We start from the raw sequence: 23,753 nt of genomic DNA on the forward strand, positions 1-23,753 counted from the left end.
CTTTAATCTACATCTCAGTTGCCCTGACACATCATACCATCCTGTCCCATGATAACTGACTGGTCCTGACTTTTTGATCATCTCCATCCATCTTTGTTTCAATCCAAGCAGCATATGATAGAATATATTTTCGTTTTGAATTTGTGACTTTTCTTGTTTTGATATGTGTTCACGCACCTCAAGCCTAAGATGTTCACATTTCCGCCACAGAGGGGCACCAGAGACCGATTATTCCGATTCCGCCAAGACTGGTGCTGATGACGATGACACAAACAAGATGAAGGTGTAAAAAGGCAGCTTATCACATTTTAATGCACATTTCTCAAAGTGAATAACAATATACACTGAGATTCCCTCTTTGCTTTTCTCCAAACTCCAAGGGGCCAGCAACTTAAAGTCTGGACGTCTCACGCATGTTGTTTTCTTTTATTGGCTTTATTGGATTTGCTTGAAAATGAAGCAATTCACGATGATTTATATTCATTTGTTCATTCATAATTTATGTTTGACTTTAAAATGGTTGGTACCAACATGACAGCTGGTGACAGAATTGAAAACAAACATTTACCCAAAGTAAATTTTGGTCAGATTTTACTGACAGGCTCATTTATGCCTTGAACGTTTATTTTTCTGAAGGGAGTGGGTGGAGGGACGCTTTACAAAGCAAACAAACAGGTTTTATTTATAAAAGATATTATAAATGCAAATGACTTTAAATGTAATTGAATCCATACATTTTAGACAGGGTAAATTAAAACACCCATTAATCGACACATTTAATAATTATGTAAATTGATTTTCATGGACACAGTCCAGAGAATGTGAAACTGTTCGGCCACTTTGCAGAAAATGGAAACATCAATAGTTATTACAGTGGCACACTACAGCTCCCACATTATTGTTGTTTTAAATTTAATGAGCAGCCTTCCTGCAAATAAATAACTTGACAAAAGACTACTGTCAAGTGCAAATGTTTTTAACATCTAGTAAAAGCCAGACACACTCTCAGCCTGAAATATTGTACCACCATTTAAAACTCCTGACCCCACCCTGACCAGAGCAATATAAGATGCCAGTGGTGGTATATGTGGGTGAAGCATGCCTGTGTATTTTCCCTGAGCTCAGCCATTCCCTCAACTCCAGCTGACCACTCAGCTGTGCTGCTCGCATACTGCAGCACAAACGGTTTCCATATCACAGACACTGTCACACTCAAAGGTTAACATTAAGACCCCTGTGCGCAGGGATAAGTGTGTCCAGAATTAGCAAGGATGCCAAGACGAGCCGGGCTGTTGCCAGGTTGGGTTGCCAAGGGGCACTGGGTGTTGCTGTGGCCGGTTGGGTTTCTGCAGTGTGGCCTGTTTGCATGTTGGCAATGCGCAGGGCGCGTGTGCTGTGGTTGTCTCAGACTACAACTCCAGACAAACACGCACACACAGTCCTTGGTGTGTTCGGGGGGAGGTTGTTATATATAGGTGACCCTCTCAAGTCTTAAACCTTCAGACTGTGTGTTTAAGTGACACTCTGTGTCCCACTCCCTTCTCTTCCTGCTCTCTCTTATTCACTTGTACTCAAGAACGTTCTCCTCATGTGAAAATCATTTTTTATTAACAAATTATGAACAAATAAAATGTCACAGCTATGAATTGACAATGTTTCAAACTGGATACATTTTAAAGAAGCTGGAGTAAATGTGACAAAATATGTTAAATAAGATGCATTAGGGGCCATGAAGGACCAAGTGGTACTAAGGAGTAAAACTCATATCATCTCTGCCGCTACTGCTTTAATCTGGACCATTCTTCTTTCAATCCAAGTCTAATACTAAGCTGCTGAAGGCTCCCTTTAATAGTCTGAATGTGTGTGATTGTTTTTTGCTGCCGTGCTGTGTTTATCTCTTTTTTTTATCTATTAATGACTTAAAACAAACAAGCAAATAAACAAATAAACCAAGTTTCAGAAAGAAGTCATGCTCAAATTGTATGCCAGTCGTGAATAAAATTAGATTTTAGTCTAATAAAGAATATGTGGTTTACCTTTGATGAGGAAGGTGTGTGTGTGTGTGTGAAAGTATGTGTGCAGATGTGTGTGTGTGTGTGTGTGTGTGTGGGAGGAGACATTCCTTCCATTCTTGCTCTTCCTGAGGAAAGAGAGAAAGCATCACATACACACACACGCACGCATACACAACTGCTGACGGCAGGCGGAGGGAGAGGTGCACATACATCCCTCTAAGGTTATTCACACATCCGCCTTCCTGCAGCAGCTCTCTGCCCATCACACCCCGACAGCCTCAACGATCCATCTAAAAGTAGATTTTTGACGGCCCACTCTCTGCTGCTGTGAGGATTCATTAGTGAACCCCCACTGTCCTGAACTGACAGCCATGTAACATACGAATGTTTAAACAACAGCAGCTTACATTGCTTTAAGCTAATGTGATGTCATAGGCCGCAGGAATCCTCTTTCACAGAACTCATTAGCACGTTAGCTATTGAACTGCACCTGGTTGACTTTGGCGGGGAACATAATGGCTCCTTCGTCTATGAATAAGGTCACACACAAGGAAAGAGGATGCCAACTAGAATGGTGGCTCCTCAAAGCTCCACAGGAGTAACGACGGCAGCACTGACGCACTGTTTCTCTCCTGCCAGCTGATGCTCACTGCGCGCTCATAATGGGCAGTTATGGGGACAATATCTCTGTTTGGGTGCATGTGTGCCAGCAGAAAGGCTAGTAGCCTCTCATCCTTCACAACAAATTTCACTTGAGCTGTTTTTAAATCATCTGCACCTTAGTTGGTACACAAATTGTTAAAGTTTAGTTAGTTACTTGTGATACAATATAGTTCATACTTGCACATTCACAAACAAACTAGGAGTTTAATTGACAAATCAATGGAAAATAAAACAGAAAGCAGGCAGTAGGGCTGTTTTATTCTTTGTAAATATAAAGACCCTTCAAACTGATTAGCAAAACGCACAAACACAAACAGTACATAAAGACTCACAGAGCTGCATACTGTACACTTCTGTCAGAAGACTCCTAAATTTTACAGAAAGCTTTTTACAAAGCAAACTCTCATTTCAAGAATGACCACACAAGCATTGACATCATGAGAATAAAAACTTGAAGCAGTTTAGCACAAATTTAATTTAAGCTGATATCAATTCAATTGTTTGCTGTCTCATTCATACGAAAACACATTTATGCACACGGTCCAATGGGGAGATTTCTGTTTAGGTAGCACATTGGCTGTTATACGGTTCAAAATTTGCAACTTTTCTGCTGCAAGGTAAATTGCTCAGCATTGCCAGAAGTAGCTTTTACTGAGGGCCGGGGGCCTGCGTCCTTGCTCATCTTTCAGCTGCGAAGATAAGGTCACTCCATCCTCCAGACGTCTGCCTGGTCTGATCTCTCAGTCTGTGTCTATTTGACAGGGGCTTGTGCCCACTTTCTGTGCTCCAGTGTACAGCTTCAGGAAGTCCTTGTAACGAGGTGCACAGCCAAGCCAGGCTTCGCCAAAATGGACAGAGCCAGTCAGAAGGTACTCGTCCCCTCCAGGGTCGACACCGCACTGTGACGGGATATTGACTTGTCCACTCCAGCTCCGACCTCTAGCTCCACCCCAAGCAAACACCCTGCTCTTCTGATGAAACAGCCGGCTCAGGGACACAGCAGCAGAGGAATGGTCGTTCGTGCCTGATGCCACACCTCCAAAGATGCCAGTCCCTGCTACAGAGACATGAAGAGGAGAGCGGAGCCAATGAATCATGCTTAAGCTAGCAAGTGTGAATCAAAGGAAGACTAAACAACTTTTGAAAACACACATAATACAAGGTTTCTCTGCAAAATATTGAATCAAAACAATCAAAGAAACACTGTCTGTGGGCACACGCTTCATACTGACTCTTAAAATACAGACATAACAGTGGAATTCATCCCGAAACGTAAAAATATATAAATATAAAATAATATAAAATTGTGATTTTTTTTGTTAGCTTTCCCATTTACTCACCGAAGTCACTGGTACACACGGCCATGAGCAGCTCTTCATCTGAACAGGGTTTACAGGTTACTGAAATTGAAAATATTAAATAGAAAAAAACATTGGCATTTTTTATTCAATAATTCCCTTAACGTTAGAAATCACAAAAACGTTCTTTTTTCATTAGCTTTTGCATTTCCTGTTGTGTCTGTTTCTCTATGTTGGTGTTTAGGAGACATCAAAGGAAGGAAAGTATGTGAATGAGAACACCAAGTGAAGGAGTTACCCCCTGACCCTGTCAGCTATAAAAACAGCTATAAAATGACACCCCACCCCCGCCATCCTCCATCACTTTATTCACATGTGTGGGCTACCCAAAATTCCCTGCCTCTTCTCATCTTGATTGACAGCTGGAAGACGATTGCCTGACCCTTGTGCCGACCCTAACACGACGTTTTGATTGGCCTGCTTTCTTTTTATAAGGCTGACAATGGGGGCTGAGGGAGGGAGAGGGTGGGGGAGGAGAGAGCATCAGAGGCAGGCAGCATGGAGACAAGCGGGAAACGATAACGTGACCTGTTGCAAATAGGATCTTTTTCTCTTCACTCAAACTTGTCTGTCACATTCAATTCATGCCAGTGAGCTGTGGCAGCTACAAGGGGTGTATCAGACCATTTTAGCTAATTAGTTGACCTTCACTCTGTCAATTATTTTGACAGAGTGAAGGTCAACTAGCACAAAAACTGAAACCTGTGAGGAACTTATAATAGATTGTTTGTAATATTTTTTCTGTTTTTCTTATTTTTTTTCTTAGTTATGTTTCTGTGTTACCATCAGTTGGTTTGCAAAGCCTGTGCAATTGTACTTGATCTTACGAATGTTTCTTTATGTTTGTTTGTTTCCTAGTGGAAACAAAACATGAACATGGAAGTGACATGGAAGTCTTTAAAACCAGCAGAAGCATCATTCTACATCACCATTCAGAAAATCTTTTTCTCTAATAACACAGGACTCATCACAGATTAACACTATTTGCATTACACAAGAGCCTAGACAGGTACATAAGAAAACCATGTTTTATGCTCAAGAATACATGTTTAAGAAAAAACTGTGTGCTTGCATTAACTCACCCTCACCAGGGTGCAAAAATGGGTACATGTGGGCCCCAGGCCCCTGACTGGGCAGCAGCTCATACTGGAAAGCTGTGATCCTCCGGCTGATATCTGTCTGTGGGATTGCTTCCACAAAGAGAGCCCCCTCTGCAAGGCTGAAACATCGCACCATGCCCTGAGCCTGCTGTGCCTCTGACAGTAGCAGTCTCAGTTCCCCAGCATGCTCCAGATACACATGAGAGCCCTGGAGAAGCAGAATCAAAAGGATTCAGAAAAGCTCATCCAGTTGGTGGATCATACTGAAAAGGTGCAATTCTGATTGTTTCAGCAGTAAGTAAAATACTCCAATCTTTACAGTCACTCGTGCAAACTTGAAATAAATACTGTGTCATGCTCTACCTGGGAGTAAGTATGGGGTTTGATGCACACATGGAGACCTGCCATGTATCCTGAAGAAGACTCAGTATTTGGACGCAGGTTGACAATAATGGCCCCAAAAGGGTAGAGCCACTCCAGAGAGCCCTGAGCGCAGCGAAGGTAGACCTGTTCCACATCTCTGCGATGCAACTCATGGCTCAATCCGCTTCAGAGAAGAAGACAGATTATCCTTTTACTGTGGCCACATGAGGAAGACTTGGTCTCATTCAATTTTAAATTCATCAAAACAAAGTGAAAGAAAAAAAGTGAAAAAAAAGAAGAAGAAGAAGAAGAATAAAAACATTTATGAGGAATTTCACGATACTGCAACATTCACAGAAAACCTGCTGGAGCTCTGCCAAGAATTTCATTTTTTATGACTTGGGGACTTGAAGGACATTCTTCGAATCAAGTAGTAAGTGACATTCTGAAAGGAAACATTTTAGATGTTGGGCTATCTGGAGACTATCTGGAGACTGTTGAATGAAGTTGAATGAAGGAAGTTGCCTTGTTTTGGTCATTTTGTTAATTTGATTCTGACAAAACAACATCTAAAAACATTTAGAGAAAATCTCCATATGGATTACTACAACCCTGTAAAATGCAAAGAAAAACAGAAAGTAATGATTTGCAGATCTCATTAACATGTGCATGAGAATAAAGACACCATACCGAATATTTGAACTGAAACATTTTACCATTTCATGAAAAATATTAGCTTGCTTTGAATTTTCTGGCAGCAAAATGTTTTTAAAAAGTTGGTATGAGGCAACAAAAGGCTGGAAGAGATGGCACTGAAAAGAAAAATGGACTGAGGCAAAGTGGAAAACTACTCTGTGATGAAATTTTAATTTGTTTTTTGGAAACCATGGAACACTCTTCCTCCATGCTGGAGAGGAACAGTACCATCAAATTTAATATTATCAGGGCTCAGTTTAAAGGCCTTCAGTCGTGATGGTATTGGGAGGAGGGGGGCATTATCGCTCATGGGCAGTGTGCACATCTAGAGAGGCACCATCAACGCTGAAAGGTATACAGCGGTTTTACAGCAACATGCGCTGATCCAGATGACAGCTGTTTCTGGGATGGCTTTGCATATTTCAGCAGGACAATGCTAAACCACATGCTGTATCTATTACAGCAGCATGGCTCCGTATAGAGCAGCCTGCCTGCAGTCCACACCTTTCACAAGCTCAAAACATTTGGCACATCATCACACAAATATAATGCATCTCAGTGCAAATGTTTATGGACTAAGAAGAGATGATGCTACACAGAGGTAAACATCAACTTCAAAAACGTTGCTGCCATCAGATGAAATCACCATTTTTCCCCTTAGAATTGTACATTTCCTTAGTTTTAAACGTTTGATGTGTTGTCTATGTTCTATTGTCAAAAATGAAATGATGAGATTTATAAATCACTGCATTCTGTTTTGACATGCATCTCACGCAGCGTCCCAACTCTTTTGGAAGTGGGGTTGTACTTTTCTGAGCAGTCCAACAAAAACATCCTGCATCTCAGCCGCATGTGCTGCCGCAACGAAAACACTTTTACTGGCTTTGCATTGCCCTTTCTGAGACTTCCATTAAATCTTAAAGATCCAAACCTCTGATAACTGGCACAGCTCTCAGACTATTACCGAAATTTAGAAACAATACTTCTGGATTCTATTTAAAGTTACTGATGCCGCCTGGGGCACTGATGAATGGCCTCTTCTTCACGGTTTCAGCCACCGATGTCTGCTCCTTTGTCCAGCTCCATCCTCACCTTCCTCTCCAGCTGCACAGGTCGCTGGAGTACTGAGCCCCCGCCAGGCAGAGCAACGCAGCCGCGGCCCAGCGCGCAACCCACGGCCGGAGCATGGTCCCCGGATCCCGGACAGCAGAACCAGCCGCAGCTCCCCGATGCGCAACGAGCCAGCGAAGAAACCCCGGTCCGGCCCCCGGCGCAGGCAGCCTACATGGCGGGCTCAGCCGAGGCGACGGCTGAAAGTGAGCCACGAAAACATTTTTTTGACAAGACGTTTGTACGAGGAGCCGCGTGCGCGCGCAGCAGGGCAACAGAAACTGTTTTTTAAAAACTTCGGCTGCGCGCTCCGCCGAGCGTCAGCGGGAGGAGCGGGGGCGCGTGCCAGCAGCGGACTCCGCTTGAGTGACACGCGAGCGCTCGCTCCAAACCACTCCCACACGTTCCCGCGAGAGAAGAGCCCAGCGCGAGCCTTCCGGCTCCCATTTCAACGCGAGGACACCCGCGAGCCGAGGCGCCAAAACCCCGAGTCAGCCCTCACCTGAGCACGTGACTCCCACTGGACACACATAGCTTACAAAGTAAACAGTAAAGACACAAAGAAACACAACTCGGCCCAGAGTAGTCTAACAGTGAACACACAAAAGTGCACCAACATGAGCTGTGTGTGTGCTAACAGACAGATGGGTCATATTATGGCAGTGAGAGTTGGAGCAGCAGGTCAGACTACTGAAAGCTGTTTTACTGGAGGACTATCGCTGATGCTCCCACTACAGTTCCGTGTTATTTCCGCAGTTCGCCATCTCCTTGGACGACATGATAACAAAGAGGTCACACATGTGCACTAAACGCCTGTTTGGTCCCCGGGCAGGTTTCCCGTGAGAAAGCAGTCAGGGCGACGAGCATGATACTGACCCGTCACATTCCCGCACACAGCCAGAGCAATGTCGCGCATTTCGAGAAATACCACACACACACACACACACACACACACAACACGGCACTCACACACTTTCCCTAAACCCTTCATGGGTCAGGCAATCGTCTTCTTGATTCAAAGCTTCTATGAAGAGTCTGTCATCCGACCAAAGAGGTATGGTATGGCCACAAATACATTTATGAACAAATTATTAGGCATTTATTCATAAATGACCAACACATACTTGCATGTTTACTACAATGGTCAAAGCTTTTCCACCGCTGGCCTACAAAGCCATCACATGATCTGTTTGCCACTAACAAAGCCAGTAATTAATTAAACCGAACTGAAGGCCTCATTCGGCTGAGATGTGCGGTCAGTCATGAGCGGGAATAGGGCACAGCATCTGTTCCACTCTGAAACAGCTTCAATTTCACTATAAATACAATCCAAGCCCAAAGATCACCATGGCTGCTGATATCTGACCTCATATGCCCTTTCACCATGTGAAGTATTTACAGAGCAGCGGTGCCTCTGACCTGAGCCCCCCCCCCCCCCCCCCATCACTCCAGCATCACCTGGGTCCCCTCAACAGTCTGACAGGAGGAACACTGTGTCTGTCCACACACGACTTCCTTACAAAGCCTCACACACATTCCTCTATCTCTGATTTCAACCCTCACGACCTTTATTTCCTGCTTGCTTGTGAGCAGCACACTCCTCTCTTTTTTTATTCACAGGAGACAAGTGAGGAGCTGCACTGGATATTTTGGCAGGGTGGCTAGCAGTTGTTCAAGGAGGAGGAACTTCATAAAGGAGGAAAGCAGGAACCACAACACGAGTAAAACAAGAGAAAATCAGTCCCAGGATGTTACAGGTCTGCCTTTTTCAGTGACACACACATCATACACGTAGAAAGATGGAGATGTTGAAACAAAGGAATGTGGTAATATCCCAGGTGAATGAACAAGCCTTCAGTGTCGGACCACTTCGAGCTCTGTTCACCCAAACACACCCAACTCTTATCTCTTCCTCTTATCGGCTGCACTGCCGGAGAACATGCAGCTGTATAAGCGTCTGTGTGTGTGTGTGTGTCTCTTTTTTTTTTTTTTTCTACACTCATGCAGGTTTATTTGACCAGCAAGGGCAAGCAGGCTCCAGGGTCAGGGCCATTCATTGTGTGCCTGTGTGTTATCAGGACTGATGCGCGTAGAGAGACAGTGTAAACACCAAGTAAAGCTCTGTTTACTCTCTTTCTGAGTCTTTCTCATAGATTCTCCATTAGTGCTCACTCTGATCACCACCCAAGTGCTTTATCATGAGGGCAGAGTGGGTGAGGGAGACAGGCTGTATTAGACCGAGAGCAGTCTTACTTAAACAACTTACTCCAATCCAAAAGACCGTACAACTTCATGACTATAAACACTTTGGATGTGAGTGGCTACAACGAACCAAGCCTACCGTTGAAATACCAAAATGCAGTACTTGTCAGCTGAGGTGATGAATATAATATGATCCTGATGATGACATCATCAGTTTATCTGATGTTTGGCCATAATCCATTAATTGAATAAAGTAAAGTTTTGACCTGATAATGGTAGATGATGAGGAGCCTAAGAATCAGGAGAATAATTTGATTTTAATCCTGCGAGAACCATGAATGTCTGATACAAATTTCATGAGAATCGGTTCAATCATTGTGGTGACGTTTCACTCAGACACACAAATGTCAACATATGGTGTCACTAAAGGACCCATATGACACATATACACAGAAACATATGTCATGGCGATCTACAAAATACAACTACATTGCAGAGAAATAAGAATGTCTTGCATCTTGAAGTGTAGCAGAACTAATTAGCTGCTTAATCTATTTGCAAACCAATGGAATATTAATTGGCAATTATTCAGTCAATTCTTTGAGTGATCATCAAAAATATTTCCAACTGGAAAAACTTAGTGATTTTTTTTTTTTAACTTTTGTGACAGTAGATGAACATCTTAGGGATTTGGTTTGTAGTTAGACAAAACGGGGAAGTTGAATGTAAGAGATTTATCCGAAGAATGTGTAGTTGTAGCCCTGCTGCATCTCTGTGAAGTCCTTGCTGAAGTGTTTTTGTGTAGAAACACAGGAAACAAGAGCGGGCTATAGGTGGAGACTGTGCTAAGTGGATTTTCTCAACTCCTACACACCAGGGCACAATGGTGGCAGATTTCTGCGGTTATTTGACCCAAAACTGACTATTTGTGTTGAATCAGACCCAAACCTTCCTATAATTCACTTCACAGAATGACTGCAGGCCTGATTGGATTCTGTATATTCACACTACTAAGCAACTGTATCTTCGGCAGTGTTTTTCCTTACAAACTGCTGTGGGCTGATTTACAGTAAGGCAGACCGCCTCTCTGAACCAGGAAACACTGGGGGAGATTTTGTGGGGAAAGGTCTGTTTACCTTTGGGCAGAAAAACTCTACACTCTGTGAGGTAAAATAAACTTTTTTTGTGCGTGTTTACGTATCAGAAATGTGCTTTCTCGAAGAAGTTATTGTTCTTTAGATTTCATGAGACTCGAAGTAAGAAAAACAACTACGAAGAGAATCCATGTTTCTACATTTAAAGCAGATGTATGCATGTGTCTGATTTTGCATGGTTGCATCAGAAAAGACTCAAAAATCACTGCAAGGCTTCTGGTCATAAAACATCCCACACTTTGTAAGTTAAACCGCCTGTCTGATGACACGCTGAATCCAGTTGCTTTCTTTAGCTTAATGCTCAAATCTGCAGGCTGAAAAACTGCACACTCGCGGGGTTAGAAAACACGACAATACTTTATTCTTACAGTGGTCACCAGCAATTTGTCAGTGTGTCCAGATAGGCTCCTCCAAGTAATTCAATTCCTAAAACATCGCTCTGCTGCTCCGCGTCAAGCTACAGTCACTTCTGTTAGCTCAAACAATACTGTTCAAGCTATTAAAAGGAATAGATGGAAATGAGTGTAATGGGAAATACACATTCACTTTCTTGTCGATAAGTAGGTGAAAAGATTGACACCACTGATGTCTCTCCGATAAATATGACGCTGTCTTTAGTTGCCACTTGTCTCGGTTAAACATAGCCACCTAAAAATATTTATTTTCAATCCCCATATTTCACAGAGAATATCACATCCACCAATGTAAATGGACTAAAAAGAAACCACATATGAAACTGTTTGATAATATTACCTAGACACTATGTTAATCCAATCCATGGACTGAAGAACAAAACAATTAAAATGGCAGTAAAGCTTTCATATTTTATATATATATAGTTTGAATTCATTTTATTTTCTGTATTACCTACATCACTGTGCAGTGCTGTGATTCACTTGTGAGGCAGAGGAATGACAGAAATAACCTGCGTTTCATTGCTCACTTCACTCTTTTCCTGTTATTACCTGCCTATTCCTTAGTTTGTGTTTACATAGTAAGTAATCCACCTCACTGCTCTCCTCCGTTTGTTCCACATTCAGCGCACTTTTTGTCTTCATCATCTCTCCAAGCAGTCAGTTGAAATGGTAGTAATCTTTTCCTTCCTTCAGCTGCAAAGAGTTGAGGTTTCCCTCCAAAACACCTTCTGTCATGTCCTACAAGTGAAACAGTAAGAGTAACAGAAAACCTGGTGGGGGGCACAAAGCTCTTCACAACAACACAAGAGCTATTATTATTTGCCTTGCTGCCTAAACTTGCTCGCTTTGTCTTTGTTATGGAGGTCTTTGTTGTCTTCATTGTCTCCTGCTGTGTGTTTTAATTGAACTTACCCAAATGTTGAACACAGACTAAAGAGATGCAGACTGAGCCACAGTTACTTTAAACCCTGGCCTATGAGAAAAGTTCACAGGGACATATTTGTTGATTATATGGTTATTTAACATCTGGGTTGAAAACTTGTATGATTGAGTCCAGCTGTTTGCATATGTGTGTGTGAGAGAGATAGTTTTATAGAAAGAGAGAGAGTGTGATTGAGTCCAGGTGTCCTTGTCCTTTGACTCTGATTACTTCTTCCAGTTTCCATAATTGAGCAATTAGTAGCCCCTGTAGGTGGGGTCACTCTGGTTTTGATGTCTGAATCTGGCTGGCCGATAAATAGGCAGTCAATGATTTGACTGTTTGTGTGTGTGTGTGTGTGTGTGAGCATATATTAATAAAAGAATTTCAGCAAAGGCTAGTAGTAAAGTCATGATTCTGAGACAAAATACCATAAATGCAGAAAACATCCATTGTTTGCACAACCATCATGTGATCAAAGATCAGGCTTCTCTCTCTCTACCAGAGTTCAGATGGCCTATCCTCTGTGTGTGCGTGTTTGTGTGTAACGTCCTGTGTTAAGCACACACCCTCAATTATTATGTCATTAAGTTAGATTACAGACCTGAGGGACAGACAGTCAGGAACAGTAAACATACAACAAGCAACACACTTTCTCCTCACCAGTTTAACACAGATGATGAAGGGGGCAGAGGCATCTTTGTAGTGCAGAATTGGGATTTTTGGTTTTGGTATTTCCTAGAGGAAAGACCACCAAGCGAGAGTCACGCAAAGCATTAATCACTGTTAAAGCTCCATATAAATTATTGGAATAAAGTGTGTGAATAAGCACTATTTTGAAAAGCTGCTATTAAACATACATGCTTGGTTTGATGACTGCATCTCTGTAATATGCACCATTTAAACACAAAAAACATTGCACTTATCCTCAATGGTTGAACTTACTGTGGATTCCTCATATGTGTAAAAGCCTTTCCTGATCTTGTTGTTGTCCACGTCACAGAAAGCTTTGACCTGATAAAGGAATCAGACAGGCCATCAATGCTGACACACACCCAAAACACCAATTTCTCATGCCAACTGCATCCACAGACACCAATAAAATCAGACAAACATAATAACGATCTCACCCATGAAGGTGACATACTTTCTTTTGATTTGTAGGGCTAAGGCATCGATACAGCTTGCGGCCTTGTTTCCCAGCGTTCCATATGGTGAAGCCGTCCCATTGGCTGAGTACTCTCTCCTGCAGGAAGTCTACCCGCAGCTTCCAAATGGTTTCCCTGACAACAGATGAGGAGCTGATCAGTGGAAAGATTTGGACACCGGGAGAGTACAAGCTTAAAATTGGAAATGCTGTGTATACACCAAATCACATCATTTTGGAAAATGGGGAAAACTATTTTGGAAAAGTCTGTATTCTGTTGCATTTCTGTGTAAGATGCAGTCAAACAGATTCTATTTTTCCCATTTTTTCTATCACATCAGTTATAGTTCATCTGCTGAGTTCTGAGACCAAGACCAAACACCTAATTTGGCAGAGAACCAAGCCTAAGGTTAGACCAAATATTTGGACAAACTCCTTAAAAAAAAAAAAAAAGATAATAGTCAACTTTTACTCCCTTAATCACTATGAATCAATGTGCCACTTTTCTGTTGGATTTCTAAAACATCGGAAAACACAGGAAGTATTAGCCATCAATACAGCTGCAGCCTCTTTTCCTATAAATCAATGATTCATTTAGATGATTAATTATTGCCCCTCCCATCAGCTCACATAACGACTTTCTGATTTCTGTTTTATTTCCTGTGTTTTTGTGCAGTTTGTGAGCTTACACAATCAAGGGTTATTCCTAGTTTTTCATATGCTTGTCGGACTTTGTTTTAAAGACTTTTGAAGTCACCATATCCTCAAAAGGTGGTTACATCATTGTATCTGATGTAAGCAAAATAGTAACTAAAACTAAAAAAAATATAACCAAGGTCAATTCGAGTTGTCTTCCAGAGTTAGACCCTGGCTGCCTTAAACGATCGTCTTACAACACTATTTATTGTGTTTAAAAAGCAGCTATTCCATGAAAATAAAGTAATCTAATTTTTCAAATGGTCAGCAAACACTGCACTTCTTTCACCTACATCTTGAATGATGGACATCATCACCATTGAGCCACACATTCACATAATGTTTTCCCTTCCCCCTTACCTTAAACATTGCAACTTAATGCTTCAGTCTAACCCTAAAACCAAGTCTTAACCCTCAAATTATAATAATTATACTATTGTACTTCCACTCTCGTTTCCTGATGTGAGCATCTGAATGAGTTCAACAGTGGGCCTCACATGACAAACAATCCCAAACCCACCACCGTGGAGTGCGGGTGGTCCATTGATTGTTGTCTATACATTCTCTATACCAGCTTTGCTTTTAAGACATTGCAGTAACATGGCACGGATTTAGTATAAACTGTATCTGCATTCACATGCTGAAGCTTTCATCCCCTTAATACCCTGCAGCTCAAGAAGGCAAACACATTCACGCATTCTGCAATAGATTCACATACACAACGGGTGCACAAACATATACACGCTCATGCAGGCACAGCCACATCTATAAACACAGCCTTTCCATGTTAGGAACCTTCTTGTTTCAGTCACTTAATGACACCATCTTCAAAAGACTTTTCTTCCATCGCAAACGGGGGAATCTACAATCGCTTGGCATTTTATTAGAAATGACTTGCTAAAACTGATGCAGCCTAATACAACGGTCCTACTCTAAATCTTCCCTTCATTAAACATATTCTGCTGAGTGTTTGTTAAAACTGTGTAAAGATGTGTTGATTGAACTGTGGGTCACACTGGAGGCTGCAGTTTGTGGTGCTGTTCGATTAGTAGTATTTTGTCCACCTGATTCAAGTCAGTAAAGGGGGGCAGCATCACACCAGCAGAGTGTTTCAATAAAAACTGATTATCGAGGAGGCTTATTGCATCATTGTTGGGTTAGACTGCATTAAGTGTGCGTGAGAGGAACAAAAAAAGATGACTTCATTTAGCTAAAGAGAGGAAGTAGGTATGCTCTGATAGGAAAGGGTGACAAGGAGTGGGGTGACTGGAAAGTAGGCAAGGCAAGCTTGAAATAGACCTCCAAAAATAGACAGATGATAGATTAAGACATGGAGGAGGATGATCATTGATGGATTGCGTCAACACAGTTAGATATACAAGCAAATGTAGGGGTGGGAGGAAGGAAGAAGGAAGGAAGGAGGGATAACAGGACAGGGAATGAAAGCGAGGGAGGTGTAGGGGGGACAAGCCAGGAAAGGCCTTCTCCTTTGGTGTGTGTTACATTTAGATGGAGAAACACACACACCTGCAGACGCTACAGGACCTTACGAAAGCACAGTCAACAGCAGGAATGTCAGCGCCTACGTTCACAACAAGTTCAGATTCCCCCTGAGAGAGCGACTGAACGCCAGTGTTAAACTGGCTGCAATTGCTGATTCATGCACTGGGAAAGTGACTGAATTTCCCTAAAAATATAGTCAGAGAATTTTAAGATTAAGAAAGCATGTGTTTGCATGCGAGTGTGCATAATTGTGTGTGAGAGAATCGAGCCCTGAGAAAATGTGCGATGGCAGTGGGGCAGCTGTGAGTAGGTGGATGAGCAATGCTGCACCCAAACATGTGCAGCTGTGTAGCCGAATGGGAATGGGAGCGGATGGTGAAACTGACTCTGTCACTGAGTGTGTGGCTGCCTGCTCGTGGTAACGGTAGACCAGCAGACACTGGTCCACCCTGGACAGACCCCCTCCCTGACGCAGACTCTGGTAGAAGAAGATAAGATCCTCAGGGACTCCCTGGAGAAGAGAATGTTGTGTGAAATAATGGTTGGAGAGCAATATCTGTTATATCTGAAGTCTGAAGGAGTTCAAAACTGTATTATTTAAATGGACATTTCAGTGATAATCAATTAATTGACAGAAGGAAAATCAAATGCTAAGTAGCGTATTTTCATAATAATCATAAGTTTCTTAGGGTATTTGAAAACATAGCTTTTTTGGCATTTCATGATAAAACTATTAATTCTAATGAAGGTAAGTTAAAGTTTCAGCCCTGAATCAATTGAAGAATCTAAGTGATTATGCATACCCTGGCTGCCAATGTTATGATCAGGTGACACAAGCTCTTAATTTCATCAGTGGTTTGTAGGGGAAGGAAGACTTATAGAGGAACTCTGATTTCAGACACCAAAGTCTGGTTGCAGGTCTTTGGGAATAGCTACAACTACATCTTTTGTGACTTTTGTGTCCCCAGAGGCAGCTAGGGGAGATCTGAGGAAATGACTAATTTTCGTCAGCCTCACTTTGCTCTTACGACAAGACCAGTTTGGAAAAGGAATAATTTTGAAGGTGTGTAGTTAGAAGGAAGTGAGCTCCACATCCTCTGTGCAACAGCTCGAAGCTACAGTGTTACCACCTCAGGGTGGACTGACACTTGGGACTGTGCCATCTGGAGACAAATCAGGAACAAACAAACAAAAGCAAATACGAAAAACAGAAGGTAATGGAAGGAGTTTTGGTCGCCCTCCGTCACCTTGCCTCCCTCGTCAAATGGTCCAACCTTCAGGAACAAGTTCCTTGAGCAGAACCATGTTGGCATGACAATGGTGGGGCCATGAGATGTGTACACCTGAAAAAATAGAAATAGAACACAAATACTTAAGAAGTCACATGCTATCATGTGATAGGGGTAGTTTTTGAAAACTATGCAGAACAATAACTGACTAGATGCTCTCAAGTGCATTGAGGAATGGAAAAAAACTGCTGAACTGCCCATAAATAAGCTTGTAGAAGTAAGAAAGCAAAGAAAACTACAACAAAAAAACCTGTGTAGTTGCCAGGGCAAGTAGAGTTTTATTGTTCCACAATCAAATCCTCCAAGAGTTACCAAGATATGTAATTAGATTGATCCTCTGCTCCTTAATCTCTCAACAAGCCACCTTTTCCTCACACGCACTGTTTAGGAAACAGCATTTTAGTTCAGCTTGGAAAATAAAAAAAGAACTTCATATTGTGGTTACAGCACATATTGTGGCATGACATGCACGATATCAGCCAGAACCAGACAAGCATTTGGCTGATGAGTTGGGGAAATTTCCTATTTGGCTTCTAGGGACAAACAGTCAAATGAAGGAGGACCGGGCTTTTACTCCAGCAAACAAAACAGGTTAGAGTGCAGCCACATGTGTTGTCTCACAGAAGTATGTGCTTCCTGAAGTGTGCAGGGAAAGGATACACACTTCCACCCTCTCCCACATGATCTTAGGTTGATAAGTCTCTTACTTGTTCGGACCACAAACTCTTTAGTACAGTAAGAGCAGAGCACAGCCTCTATATGTCTTTCTCTTTTTTCTGATGCAGACCCTAACCCGTTATTTCCACTACTTCCCACCTCATTCTTCAGACCCTTACCTTGTGTATGTGTGTGTGTGTTGCAACATTAAAGTTTATTCAATCAGAACCTGAGGGTCATTCCAGGTTGTTGTCTTATATACTACCACATTTCTGTGTTTCACATGTTGTGTGTGTGTGTGTGCGTGTAATGGTTCTTGGCTGAAGTAGGATACTACTGCATAACTGGAATGTATCACAGATGAAGGAAATTGTGAAAAACATCTGATTCGGCCAGTTGAACAGCTGGACAGAATCTAGCGAATTTGTGAGGGTGTGTGTGTGTGTGTCTGTGTGTTCGTGTCCACCTATGTGTGTCTTTTCTCCTTTGTGTTGTAATATTGCAACATTTAGCAGATGTAAGCTGTGGCCAAAAGCATGAATAAGTGTAATAAGAATGAGTTCTGGGAAAACAGTGGACACATCGAGAGAGAGAGAGCAAGAGAGAAAGAGGGGGAGAGAGATGGTGTGGATGTGATTAGTCAGTAGGGCAGGGAAGGATTTGGATAAGCATATCTAATTTCCTACATGTGAACCCTCAGGGTCCAACTGTGGATCGAGTTGAACAAGCACCACCCTGAGATGATTTCTGATTTAATTCTGTTGCATTCTCTGTTTTTGTCTTGAAATCAAAGGTAGATAAAGTGAAGGACAGAAAACGAGCTGCTTTGAGCCTGCAGAATCAATGTATGATCTCATTCTCATGCTCCGTGAAACTTAATATCATATAAATTTCCTGGAATGTCTGCTAAGGAGTTATGCAGACTCCCCCTCTGCGTGTGTGTGTAGAGACAGTGAGCCCAGGTTGTGTTGTCTCCTTGGTGACAGTGTTATTTGCTCAGACAGCAACAGTAGACTTCCATCTCAACTAAAATAGAAATAGGGCGCGTTTTGATGTTTTAGCAGCATCTCATATCTTGTAGTAATTAAAAGAGCTATAATGTTTTCTTTAAGTAGAATACAAAATAGAATTCCATCCTTTAAAATGGCTAATTTCTGATATGCAATGTCGACAAACATTCTTCTGACCCAAAGGTGATCACGAAAAGGTACAAGGACACTGCTCTGTGCTGGGCCACAGCATAGAGGCTGATGCCAAACAGATTAGCCTTGAGCTTTCGGAGGAAGATGCATGGGCCCAACATCTATGGTCAACAAATAAATCCTGAATTCTATTGTTCCAGCACTGTCAACTTTGCTACATTTGGCCCATCTAAACCAGTCCTGGTAAAATGTTAGTGATAAACTAATCAAGCAAACTAACATCTTCCCAAACATATCTACTATATCTGCTGTATTAGTTACAGATGTGCTTCTCCTGCTATGACACATACAGTGTGTGGGGTGAACAAGAAGCAGTGGGTCATCGTGACCAACATTTGTTTTGTTCTGACTCATCGTTGTGATTGCTTCATTGTAGTTTAAAAGGGAGGGGGTGTCACTTGATAACAGCAGACAAGAGTCGTTTAATCATTTGACATAGAGATATTTGTGAAAGCATCATTGTTGTTTTTGGCCACAGAACTATTTTTTGGTGGTGGTTCCATAAACTCCGTTTTCTATTTGTTTGCGAACAGTGACTCTGCTGGTGTTGTTATTGATATTAATCTGAAACAAATATCTGAATCAACCAACCAGTATGATAAGGTTTCACTACAAATAAAAACATGTGCCGTGCAGGCCCCGTTGGATGAGAAACAGTTTTGAGCAGTTAAATCAAAGATCTTTTTTTGTCAGCAAAATTAACTTTTCCTTTGCCAAAACTTTCCGCTATTGCCTGCCCTGAGCATGCAGATGGCAGTGTGACCTGCTTCCTCTGGTGGGACTGTCATGGAAATAGGGGTTAGGAGTGACACTGTCCCCGGTCCCGACCACATGGAAACTGAGGCCAGCAGGTACGTTTCCTGTTTCTATCTGACCTGGGTAGTGTCTGGCACATGACCTCTCACAGACAGACAGTAACACACACAAACAGTCGTACCACGGCCAAACTCACATTTTATGTCCAAGCTGCAAGCATTTACCTGTGTGATGAGCTGGTCCTGCGTGATTGCGTTGATCCAACGAGTGTAACGCTCTGTAGATCCCTCTGGAAGTCTCTGGACTCTACAGCCAACCAACTATCATGTAATCATGTATACACAGTCAAACCTTACTGAACACAAAAACATTTTTTATTTAGATAAATACTGAAAGCATTTGCAGTCATTTAGACCAAAATTCTGCAATAGTTAAACCTTGTTATGCTGCAATGAAATATCTCTGCTGAGTTTGGTGGTAAGCTTCCACAGTAACATTTGAACAGTTTACTCAGCATCTGTAAATCTTGGTACAACTTGGGCTAATGCCATTTTTGATTTTATTTCTTCAAGTGCAATCGGAATTTCTGGAGGTAAAACAATTCATCAATTAACCAAGAAAAATATATGCAGAATAACTAATAATGTTGTATATAGAAATAGAAGCAGTACTTGGGATGGTCCCATCCTATCCCAGAATTCTCCTTGTTAGGACTCATCGACATCTACTGACTTTTTTACCCCAACTGTACTGACTATTTTTACAGAACTTGGGAGAAAGGCATTTCATTTTGCTGCTCCCTCTGCATGGAACGCTCTGCAAGAATAATTTAAATTGTTGGACATGATCCCTCTTGATAACTTTGTTAACATTCTTAAAACTAAGGAACTCAAAAGCATTGGGTTCTGTCACTTTTTTTTTTTTTTTTTTTTTAAATCAGATGTTACATTTCTTTCAACCTATCCCTGATCACTTCACTTTTATTTATTGAATTATTGTTATTTATTTGTTGTACTTGTAATTTAGCTGCCTCTTGGCCAGGTCACTTTTGAAAAAGAGATTCTATATCTCAATGAGCTTCACCTGGTTACATAAAGGCTAAATAAAATAAAATAAAAAAAAGATGTAGATATAGAGCTATGATACAGATATAGTTACAGATCAGATCAATGTATAGTTCAATGAATATCTAAGCCATTTTTTGAGAAGTACAAGAAAAAACCCCCACGCTAAATAAGAAGTACAAGAGGAGCTTAAATAAAGATCAGATAGGCCACTCACAACTAAAAAAACAAATGAAACCTTTGTCCACAACCATAAAATATGACAGCCATAACAGAAAGGGCAGGTTCTTTGTGTGGGGCGGCAAGTCTGCTGTTTCCATGCTGTCTCCCTCACTTCCCTCACACACAAGACCTTTAACCTCTGACCTGGCAGCCCTAAGAAAGCATCAACACCGGATACTCATACCGCTCTGCATGCCAACTGGAAGTTTGCACACCCGCACGCACAACATATTTTTTGTTTTCAGGGAGGGACTGGTTAAATGGACACTGGCAGGCAGTGAAAGGGGAGGGGGAAGAAAGGAAGTAGGGCTGAGGCAAAAGCATAATAGAGTGGTGTGGAAGTGAGAAAGAGAACTTACAGAATTTGGGTGGAGGAGACAAGCCTCATACTGCAGACGAACTCTTTCAGGCAACATGATATCATCCTGGGATGGCAAAAAAAATACCAAAGTTAGGCACCTCATGACAAAATAATATCAGAAACCTTAAAGACAAGATTCTGAATTTAAACTGTTGTCATTTGTGTTTGTTTTTTCCAATCACTTTTAGCTTTGGCTTTAGCTTTAGCTTTAGTAGGTGACAAAAAATACAACTTGAAAGCCAAATAATTTTACATAAAACATAGAAAACTTTTTTTATACTCCTAGCTAACATCCAATCATTTCAGTCAAAAAATATTAACCATTTTGAAATACAGTGAAAAATAAAAGCAGCATTTCTATGGATGGACAAAGAGAGAAGTTCACATTTAAAGCTTAGAGGAAAAGAGGTTGTGCAAGCAAAATCACAATTAGAAGAAGTTGAGTCATTCTGAGAAGTAGTTTGGCTCAAAAGAGAAGTGATGAGAGGTCAGTTCAGATGTTTTGCCCTTTGACTTTTAATTGTGCTAGTTCTGCCTTGAGATGGGTCACTGCAAGGCAACGTGTCATAGACAAAACTAAGATTCATATACATACAGTATATACACACGAGACTGCATCGAAGTCAGTAATTTGCTCTGCAAACTCTGCCAAACAGTAAATGAGCCACCGAGGTTTGACTGTGTATACGTTAAGTTTGTATGTTTGGACGAACCAATATGATCTAATCATTTTTGGCTTGCTACTTTATGGGTTATGGAAGATGTCTGGACAGTGAAATAAAACATGCCCTGTTTGATACACACATACTTACCGCATCCTGAAAGCACAAGTATTTTCCACAGCTCTGAGATATTGCCTTATTCTTTGCATACCCCACTGAAAGACAAGAGAACAGCCAATGTTTATATGCTTATGTGTGTATGTCTGCGTGTGTACTCTTTGGATTGCGTATGGTAGGTAATCTCATTTAGCAATGTAGTAAATGAGAATATAATTCAAAAAACTAATACTTGTTCTTAAATGTCAAGCTTGCTATTTTTTTCTTATTGTCACTGTCATACTCTCAACTGACGAGTGCCATTTATCGCGTTCCTCTTATTATTTGTTAAAGCTAAAGTATGCAGCTGTTTCAGTGCATTCCTAAACCATTTTTGAAAACCAAACTGCACAGTGAGGAGCCCATTGCACTCAGCTGTGACTATTTTTGGCCTATCCATGAAATATGTCAACAATATCAAAACCTAACATGGACAGGTTTGTTCTCATCTTTGGCCCCAAAGCAACATGTGTTTTTGCTGATCCAGTGACAGGTGATGTTACCACAGATTTAATGTTTCCGACACCGATAACTGCTTGAAGTGAAGTAGGTATAAAGTTTGGCTTGAGATGTAAATAGAATTTTTATATATTATTTTAATATTATATAGTTTATATTTTAATCCTTATCTCTCTCTCTCATCCATCTTATTTTATATTTTCACTGTCATCTTGTGTACATATTTCCTTGTATATATATATATATTGCTCATTTAAGTGAAGTGAACCGGACTCAAATTTTGTGTTTGAGTGCACAAACATGGCCATTAAAGACGATTCTGATTCTGAGTTTGACAAAAAAAAAAAAAAAAACAAACTTCTGCTGGGCAGTGCTGTCTTTCAGATTAGTTTCGAAGTTGACTGTTTTTCCTGCCAGATGAAAACGGTATTGACTGGTACATGTCTCTATGCTTTCATGGGACTTTACAGGTGAGTCTGCCGACCTCCTCTTGGTTGGGCAGACTCGTGGAAAGAAGTCACCACTGAGATGCCCCTCGCCTCCAGCCTCTCCCTCCAGCGCTGCACCACTTGCCTGGAGTCATCCTGAGGGGCAGACAGAAAAATACCCCCCGACTTCAGCAGGCATTCGACACATGGTACTGTATGTACACTGTAGAGACAACACAGCCAAACTTACTGTGCTTGCATCATCATAGACGGACAGCTCCATGGATCCAGTGAAGTCCTGCTGCAATATGGCCTGCAGACATTCATCCAGCCAACAGGAAGCATTGTGCACCGGCATAATAATACTCTGCGGACAAACACAGGTGGAGCGTCAGTTAACAGCCGTTCAGCTGTGCACAGCAGTAGCATCACTGAGGCAGACAGCCAGGTCCACCACCCACCACATCCGCCTCTCCCCCCGACGGACGGAGCCTCTTCTTCGGTGGCGTCATGCTGTCCGGGGAGGAGAGCTCCGTCTCCGGTGTGACCGGCTCCGAGCTGAGGCGGTCGGCGACACACGTGGATGAAAATGTCAGTAAGCACGCATGCCGTGGTCTATCTCTGTGTGAAATATACGTATGGCAGCAAAAGACGTGTCTTCAAATGTACTCTGCACATTTTAGTAAGGCTTAAAGAAAACTATTTCATCAGAACATGGAGACCTCGCGCTGCACGCCGGAGTCAGACCTCACAGCTTCCGCAAACAAGAAGCCCCCGGCCTCTCATTGGCTCTAACAAAACATGGAGCGGCACCCGATTGGCTGCAGATCACCTGCACGTTTGACGTCACCGGCATGTTCTTCCTGTTGTCTCCGTTTTTATGGCGACAAACGCCGTTAAGATGCATCGCCTCATCAGACCGAGTTATAATTAACTAACTACATCTCTATTCTGATGAGGTTCTTTAAAATTATGCTACAGGGCAGGTGTTATCCATTAATACATCATTGGACCAAGTCCTGTGGACCTTTGCTTCATGTCATCCTCTTGCTCTTCCTATCATTATTGTGATAAATAGCCTAATAAAACAGTAACAATAATTAAAAATTGGATGGATAAAGGGACTCACACAGCAAACAGGTAGCCTGTGACTAA

At 41.8% G+C, this 23,753-nt stretch overlaps 2 protein-coding genes across 3 annotated transcripts; both read right to left on the reverse strand.

Annotated features, from left to right (window-relative positions):
- Window positions 1-2,916: 2,916 nt before the first annotated feature.
- Window positions 2,917-7,709, reverse strand: LOC115044782 (meteorin-like protein). Its single transcript, XM_029504035.1, has 5 exons — window positions 7,288-7,709; window positions 5,500-5,683; window positions 5,119-5,344; window positions 4,019-4,078; window positions 2,917-3,735 (listed from the first exon to the last, which is right to left on the reverse strand). The coding sequence occupies exons 1-5, from the start codon at window positions 7,380-7,382 to the stop codon at window positions 3,419-3,421; spliced, it is 882 nt and encodes a 293-aa protein (XP_029359895.1). The 5' UTR covers window positions 7,383-7,709; the 3' UTR covers window positions 2,917-3,418.
- A 2,841-nt stretch (window positions 7,710-10,550) lies between these two features.
- Window positions 10,551-23,339, reverse strand: qtgal (queuosine-tRNA galactosyltransferase). Of its 2 annotated transcripts, none has more exons than XM_029504021.1 (12): window positions 23,060-23,339; window positions 22,849-22,965; window positions 22,655-22,754; window positions 21,706-21,770; window positions 20,892-20,957; window positions 19,471-19,566; window positions 16,590-16,685; window positions 15,729-15,853; window positions 13,127-13,279; window positions 12,942-13,010; window positions 12,660-12,734; window positions 10,551-11,815 (listed from the first exon to the last, which is right to left on the reverse strand). In XM_029504021.1, the coding sequence occupies exons 1-12, from the start codon at window positions 23,108-23,110 to the stop codon at window positions 11,809-11,811; spliced, it is 1,020 nt and encodes a 339-aa protein (XP_029359881.1). In that variant the 5' UTR covers window positions 23,111-23,339; the 3' UTR covers window positions 10,551-11,808. The 2 variants fall into 2 exon arrangements, with proteins under 2 accessions (XP_029359881.1, XP_029359872.1); XM_029504012.1 differs by having other exon boundaries at window positions 11,681-11,815; window positions 13,144-13,279.
- Window positions 23,340-23,753: the final 414 nt, after the last annotated feature.

Source organism: Echeneis naucrates, chromosome 1 (genome assembly GCF_900963305.1).
Source record: "Echeneis naucrates chromosome 1, fEcheNa1.1, whole genome shotgun sequence".
Lineage (NCBI taxonomy): Eukaryota > Metazoa > Chordata > Actinopteri > Carangiformes > Echeneidae > Echeneis > Echeneis naucrates.